We start from the raw sequence: 7,278 nt of genomic DNA, 5'->3' as shown, positions 1-7,278 counted from the left end.
CAATCAACGGAATTTCAATATAAAAATCAATCTAAAACTAAAAATTCTATTAACTCAAATTATCTTACCTAGAATAAGTGGGAAGGCCATTTAGAAGTTTGAACTTTTTTTTTTGTAGTTCAAAATATTAAAGTTTTCAAAATATCTATAAAAACCACGCCCAAGTTCGCTAAAGCAAACTAGTTCTTTTGGCACGTGATGTCTGATTGGTGGGACCAAGGTGTCAGGAATGATGCAAAATGCTTAAACCGTGAGATTTTGGGGTATGTGAAACAATTTACCCAAGTTATTGTAGGTTTTGTGTGTGAGAGAGAAAACCCGATCATGGATTTCGGAAACTCTTGATCCAATAGTTTCGTGTTTGGGATATTTTTTTGAGAGAATTTTATTTTATAATTATTTGTTCCGAGAAAATATTTTTGGTACATTGACTATTACATTATGTATATGAGTATTTTCCAGCGCCAACTGTTTCCTTTTGTAAGGGGTGGCTAGTGAGACAGTTATTTCTCCTGCCTAACAGGATCGACCGGCTCGACATCTTGTATGTCTCCTTAAGGCATTTTATTCATTCAGTGGAAAGAGGTGTTAGTGTCGATAGTGTGTTATGTGTTGCTTCATCAATCTTAAAACTCTGCAACTTTAGTTTAGTAGGCGCTGTGTGAGCATATACACGCCTATGCTGTGTTTGACTTCTGTAAGGAAAATGAGTATTTATAAGATACGCACAAGAAAGAACTTTATCAATACGTTCCTATAATAAAACCACATAACATTTAGCAAGCTTGTGATTACATAAATATAGTTGTCCCGATAGATGTGTCCAGACAAGCACGTTAAATTGAAGTTTTGCAACATTATTATTTAGTTTTTTTTCCCTTATGACTTGTTGCCGTAAGATGTAGGGGCATTTTTTTTTTTGTATATTAGTGACTTAAATGGAATGTGCATTTCACTAGTTAGTAGTTATAAATTCATAACTTATATATAAAGATGTACCACATGGTCGGTACATGCATAATAGCAAGCATTACTATTAAACTGTAATTATTTTCTGATCTGACAAAAGTAAACCGTAGGATGGAGATCTGGCCGTATTTTGTTACATTAAAATTATTTCAGCTCGTCCGTTTTTTAAATGGGATAGGTCTGTGCATCAAGCGACGCATGCAGCCTGCTTTATTGCACAGTCTTAAGGTTTAGATTTTACATCTCGTGGATCACACAAGATCGTACATAATATCAACCAGCAAAAAAAAAGGAACAAAACAAGTCGCCTATACATCTTGTTAACATTTAAAAAGCCGCCACCCAGAATTATTTCAGCTAGTATGTGTGCGTGCCCCCCTTTCTCCGGTTTCTACCGGACAATGATTTGCTTCAGGAAGCAGGTACTACTGCTGATGATCATAATCCATTAACTCCACAACTGTTGGCGTGGATGATGAAGATTGTTGCCATTGTGCAGCTAGCCGATCTGTCTCAAGTCTCTCAGGTCAGGACTGAATCAAAACACCTGCAGATCATCTTCAGGGTGCACTCAATCTGCTTATCATGAAGCAGCAAATCATTTCCACTCTAGACCTTCCATGGCATGCGTGCACCCGCAGCTCACAAACACATAAACAAAAACGAATAACATAAACTTCCTTTTGCAGACCTCCAGATTCCATCAACACATAAATTTGTTGGCTTTTCTTGCCAAGAAACACAGTGCAGAAGCAGCACTGCACAATTTTCCTGCAGAGGTGAAGGCTGGTGAAAACATGACAAGTAGCCTTTTAGTCAGCTCAGTTGATTCAGACAACACTCATGAAACAGGGAGGGCATGAACAATGATGGCCCTATGCACCCTTTTCCATCCATGGAGATGATATGCGAGAAATGCAGGCATTCATGGCCCCCATTTCCCCCCTAGCTTTTGAACTGCACACAGAGAGGTAAAACTGTGCAAAGGACTACTACTACTTGTCGTTTGCTGTCCGAAAACAGGGAGAAAGGAAAAAAAATGTTGCCATACAATGTACAGATATATGAAGAAGGGAAAAAAGATTTGGTGCACGCTTTCCGATGTAGTCAGTAGTTGTATCTTTGCTGGGGTTGCCAAAATCTTCTGGACTTATGATTGGATCATCGTACTATCTGATATAGAAACAGACCATTCGGTGTGTGTCATCTGGGTTACTTGCTACTATCTTTGAATTCAGTGAAATAATTTGAGTCGCAATGGCCACCAGCTGCAGCTGCAGTGTATCACTTTGTTCAGAGTTCTGAGAACGTCGTCCTCACCTGCAGTTGTAGCAATGGCTCATCAGACCTTTATTCACCACAAATGTTTATATTGTATACCATATGGATCATAGTTGTACCTTGTCTCAGTTACCTGTCATGTGAACTAGCCAAGCATTTGTTGCATTTCTGAAGATGTCCAATGTGCTAGTCTGGTTTTGATAAATTCAGTAAGCTCTGATGTGCTTTGCAAATCAACTGCATTGATCAAGACATACCAATGCCAGTGATCAATTTTAAGAAGCTTAACTTATGTCCGATAGGTCCTGGCCAGTGCGCTCTCCTTCACCAATTTAGCCTGTCACTGAAAAACTATTAGTATTTTTAAGCACATACGTTTAACTGTAAAATCAATTCACTCTCCAAACGATACCTTTTCATCACTAGTTACAGGACTGAACATTTGGAGGATGCCAACGTTGTTGAACCCTTTCAGTAGAAATTCAGATCAGTGTATCCATACGGATTGATGTCGGTATATCCATATGAGTAAGGCAGTAGTTCCCCGATGTCCAACTGAGAGCTTGAACAGCTCATTTTCTGAATTCTGCTATGATTGATTGACTCCACTTCTGCACTAAAGACGCTGTAGACCGGCCGATGATCTGAAAACCGAGATTCGCCACGAACATATGACATTTGACCAAGACCCCTTCCGTACCACAAAATGCGATCACACCTGCACGGCACAATTACTAAAATTACTTAACTGTACAGAATCCGGCAAATATTGGGCATTAGAGAGCAACCTACCATGCAGGAGTTCTCCTCTTCTCCTTCTGGTTCATGTCATCCCCAGCATACTTGTCAGAATTGTTCGAGTATTTGTATGTCGGCGGGAAGTATATTCTCCCCTCGTTCCACCCGACAAACACTCGCCCGCCTCTTTGTTCGATCCTTAGCTGAAAGCGTAGAATTTACTTGTCAATGAGATCATACTACAATGTTATGTAATCATTTTCATAACGAGAAGAACGAGGGGTCTTCGGCTTTTGCTGACCTATTAGTAATCTTGCAGTAACATGTTAAAGTAACACAATGACAAGACAAAAGCATTGATTGCCTGTGACATAACAATTTTACAGCTTTCCAGGCCCCCCCAACGGTACACACATACACAAATTGTGTTCAAGAAGGTTTTCAAGCTCTCACCTGATCTTTCTCCAGCAATGCTTTCCAATTGCGCATCTCCACCAGGGCCTTCACTGACCGATAGGAAAGCGCAATTCGGTAATTTAGGTCCCCGAGCCAGATGATACGACTGAAAGGAAAGGCACGTTAAGGGCCCCAATATTACACCAAATGCACATGAAACAAGCTTTATGAGACCATTTTAAGGTTCTTTGCTTACTCATGCTCTAAGATAGTTTCCGGCGATCGCTCGTACTGCCCATAAACCATTGGGAACCTGGTCTTCCTAAGGATCTCAAGCACATCAGAATTGCGGCGCATCTCATCGCCTTCCTTCTGCCCTGATGTCAGGTGGCTGCAGACGAAGCAGAAGCTTGTTTGGTGCAATGTCATGCTAATCGAAATCGAACCCTGGAAAATAAATACTTTCCTGTTCAATACCTAAGCTAACAATGCTTCTTGTTTGTGACCAATTCAGACAAGGTAAAGCATTACAAAAATAAATAATAAAGAACCACAGAGCATTAGAACAGTGACCAACCTTATTTCCAAGGTAACCCATCAATCCTCTGCCAACACAAGAAACCTTGAGATTTCTTATGTCATCCCTTATGTCCTTCCGAGCCCAAATCATCAGAAATAATCCCACCATTTGCTTGCTCGCAACCAGGCAATATCTGAACATCAGATTGCCGCACAGATTATTCAACATCTCCTTAAACCATACTGTACACTTGAGCCCAATAAATAAAAGTACATGAGAAACTTGAAACCTGAAGCGCGCGTACCTTGTGTGACCAGAAGCTGGTCTATGGCTGTCGTCCAAAGACGGCGCGTGGCCGTAACCATACGACATTGGCGAGTACACCGTGCTCGGCGACTCCCCGGTGTTATTGTCGTCGTCTGACGACCCACCCCACCGGCAGTGCGCCTCGTAGTCGCTGGGCCGGCGGGAGCCGTAGATTGCCCGGTCGCAGACGCTGTACCGGCGCTCCAGCCTGGGCTGCGGGGCGAGGATGTCGCCCTCCATCCTCAGGCTCCGGCTGTGGAACGACCGGCGCTGGAAGAAGGCAGCGTTGTTGCTCTGGTGCCTCGACAGCCCCTCGAAGTCGTCGTCCACCTCCGCCACCGGGTCCGGCGGCGCCGGCGACGGCGTCCGGAAGCTGCCGCTGGTGCTGGCGCCTGGGAGGGTGTTCAGCGTCCTCCTGATAAGCGACACCCACTTCCTCGCCGGCCCGTTGTCCTCCGTCCCCAGCACGTTCCCGGCGTTCAGCGGCACGATCTCTTGGAACCTTGACGGCGGCGGCATCGAAAACCCATCAGGCATGGGTGAATGGATGAATCCCGAGAAGACAGGGTAAATCAACATACCCGAGGACGTAGATGTCGGCTGGCGGCGCGGCGTGGAGCCAGTCCTCGAGACCCATGCCGCTCGGAGGGGATCGGCCACCCACATTCCACGTAGCAACAAAGATCCTGATATATTTTTTTTCCAAGAACAGACAAGGGGAGAGAATTACACTCGGGCAAGAATGTGGGATCAGTGAATCACCAACCAGCATTGATACAGATGCAGAGAGGCGGCGGCGGCGGCGGCGGCGGACGAACCTGTAGTCCATGGTGACGGTGGCCTCGGCGGCGTCGAGGTCGATCTTGCCCCGCCTGGAGTGCTCGCGGCTCCTCCTGGACGGCCTCTCGGTCTTGCTCTTCTTGGCCGTGCTGGGCTCCCTCCTGGTGAAGCTGCTGCCCCTCCACTCGTCGTCGTCGTCGCCGCCGCCGCCTCTGCGGCCGGCCGCGGCGGCATCGTCGGCGTGGAAGTCGTGGGCCTTGCTCCTGATGTTGAACCACTTGCGCACCAAGCTCTTGGACCACGACAGCTACAAGAGGCAAGCACATTTAGGCAGGAGGAAACAGAGCACGGGCAGCGAGGGAGACAGAGCTAGGAATGGGAGGAGAGGAGATACCTTGCTCTTCTTGGTTGAGTTGCAGCCATCTCTCATTGTTTCGTGAGGTCAGGGGAACACAACACTCATGCAGACGAAGAGCCCAGGGTCGAAGCTGCTGCTGCTGCTGCTGCTGCGAAAATGGGCTGGGCAGCAAGCAGAGGGGCCAAGGAAGAAGGGGTGGAGACAATGCGGCCACTGTTTGGCTTCACACTGTCTACAAACAAAGATTGTGATTTGATGGAAAGAAGAGAGAGAGAGAGAAAGAGATGATTGATGAGGATGAGAACAAAATGCGGATTCTCTCAGGTGGAAGGACAGAGGCTGGATAACACTAATGCTGAAAACAAATTCGATCAATGCCACTCCTACTGCTTGCTAGCCTGCACAGCAAAGAAGAGGAAGGGGAGAAGAGAGCATGCCAAGTGACTGAAGAGGGGGCAAGAAGAGTGAAAGAGTAACCGTCAATGAAAAAAGAAAAATCTGAGTGAGTCGTTGCCTGTGTGCGAGTAAGCTTCAAATACGTGTGAGGGTGGAAGAGAATAAAGCGAGGGCAGAGGAGGGAGGAATCTTAGGATGGTCAGTGTCTCTGCTTTTTATCGCTGCTCCAGCAAAACCCAAGGAGGGCAAGCCATGCCATGCACACAAGCAATACCCTTCGGGGAAAAAGTGTGTGCTGCACTGCCAGAATTTGAGCATGTGAGTGAGTGACCGGCTGCTCAAACTTGTGAAGAAAATAACTTGGGATTTCGAAACAAGATGGAACATCCGCTGCAACATTTTGGACTAGCACAACTTGATAGTAGATATTACATGAGCTGCGGCACATTTTCGTGCCTATTTCCTCACTAAATTATGGAAGCACGTCTGCTGAAAAGGATACATTGTCTGGAACAGTGCACTACTGATGAACTCCTGGTGCTCCCACTGGCCGTTCTTCAGGCCGCAGAGGAACAAAGAAAGGAGGAGCAGTCGGGGAGTGAGGCACAAAAAAGGGGAGGAAAGATAAAGCCATGAGGCGATCTCGGTAGCTTTTTTCATCTCTTCCAAGACGTTTTTCCCCTTGCGTTTTTTCGGTACCCGTGTGTGTGTGCCCTAGTTTGTTTGTTTTTCCTTGTTCTTTCCCCAGCCACTGTTCCTGGGTTTCGATACGCTTCGGTACTCACCACCGACTGACTGGTCGTCTTTGCCTGCTAGATCTCGCGCTCCTGTGCGTACGGCTGGGAGAATGTGAGCTGGAATTTTCACACGCTTTTATCTGCGCGCCAGAAGACAATCTTCATCCAAGTGCAGTACTGTCCTTAGCGGCTCAGTTACTATAGTATATCGTTTCCTGATCATCAAGTACATTTTTGTTCCTTTCAGACAGAAAAGAAGATACTCCCTCTCGTTCAGAATACTCCTAAAATATAAACATTTTTAGATATTTTTTAGTGTTAATTTCACGACAAGTAAATTGGAGGGAGTACAACTATCTAAAGAGAGAATTTTCAATTTCGAGAGAGGAGAAACAAAGGCATGTGGGGCCGTTGGAGCAACTCTAGCACACGCCGCATCGTACCCGCATCTGCATAATAACCACTGTTTTGCGGGTTTAGAGGTACAAAAGCATCAAATCCGCACTCGAAAATATTTTTCCGGGCCATTCAATTTTGCACAGCGGAAACCCCAAGTTCCCAGTTTCGCGAGGTTGCCCGAGCGCGAACCACATCCCCACCCCTGCTTTTGCGTGAAGGAGGTTTCAGCTCTTCCCACAACGCGCCTCCTCCTCCGCCGCAGATCCAGGCCTGCGCAAGCCCTCCCCTTCGAATCTGACCGGCAGAAACACTCCCCGCCGCACCGTCGAGTCCGTTCCCCGTCGCTACCCTCGAATCGACCGTGGACTCTCGCAGATCGGCCGCGGATTCATCGTCGC

At 46.3% G+C, this 7,278-nt stretch overlaps 1 protein-coding gene across 3 annotated transcripts; it reads right to left on the bottom strand.

Annotated features, from left to right (window-relative positions):
• Positions 1–1,634: 1,634 nt before the first annotated feature.
• LOC127296811 (type I inositol polyphosphate 5-phosphatase 4) lies at positions 1,635–5,881 on the bottom strand. 3 transcript variants are annotated; one of them, XM_051327038.2, is made up of 11 exons: positions 5,385–5,881; positions 5,029–5,297; positions 4,792–4,896; positions 4,209–4,712; positions 3,962–4,097; positions 3,641–3,831; positions 3,442–3,550; positions 3,043–3,191; positions 2,663–2,968; positions 2,370–2,593; positions 1,635–2,289 (listed from the first exon to the last, which is right to left on the bottom strand). In XM_051327038.2, the coding sequence occupies exons 1-9, from the start codon at positions 5,418–5,420 to the stop codon at positions 2,722–2,724; spliced, it is 1,746 nt and encodes a 581-aa protein (XP_051182998.1). In that variant the 5' UTR covers positions 5,421–5,881; the 3' UTR covers positions 1,635–2,289; positions 2,370–2,593; positions 2,663–2,721. The 3 variants fall into 3 exon arrangements, with proteins under 3 accessions (XP_051182998.1, XP_051182996.1, XP_051182997.1); XM_051327036.2 differs by having other exon boundaries at positions 2,370–2,587; positions 5,385–5,880; XM_051327037.2 differs by having other exon boundaries at positions 2,384–2,587; positions 5,385–5,880.
• Positions 5,882–7,278: the final 1,397 nt, after the last annotated feature.

The sequence above is a fragment of the Lolium perenne genome, chromosome 4, assembly GCF_019359855.2.
Source record: "Lolium perenne isolate Kyuss_39 chromosome 4, Kyuss_2.0, whole genome shotgun sequence".
Lineage (NCBI taxonomy): Eukaryota > Viridiplantae > Streptophyta > Magnoliopsida > Poales > Poaceae > Lolium > Lolium perenne.
This window is presented reverse-complemented; position numbering and strand designations above follow the sequence as displayed.

Coding starts and splice junctions, on each gene's coding strand:
- LOC127296811 (XM_051327038.2), bottom strand. CDS start 5,420: ATGAGAGATGGCTGCAACTCAACCAAGAAGAGCAAG. Junction 4,897..5,028: donor ACCGTCACCATGGACTACAG/GTTCGTCCGCCG, acceptor AAAATATATCAG/GATCTTTGTTGCTACGTGGA. Junction 2,969..3,042: donor AAGAGGAGAACTCCTGCATG/GTAGGTTGCTCT, acceptor TGTGCCGTGCAG/GTGTGATCGCATTTTGTGGT.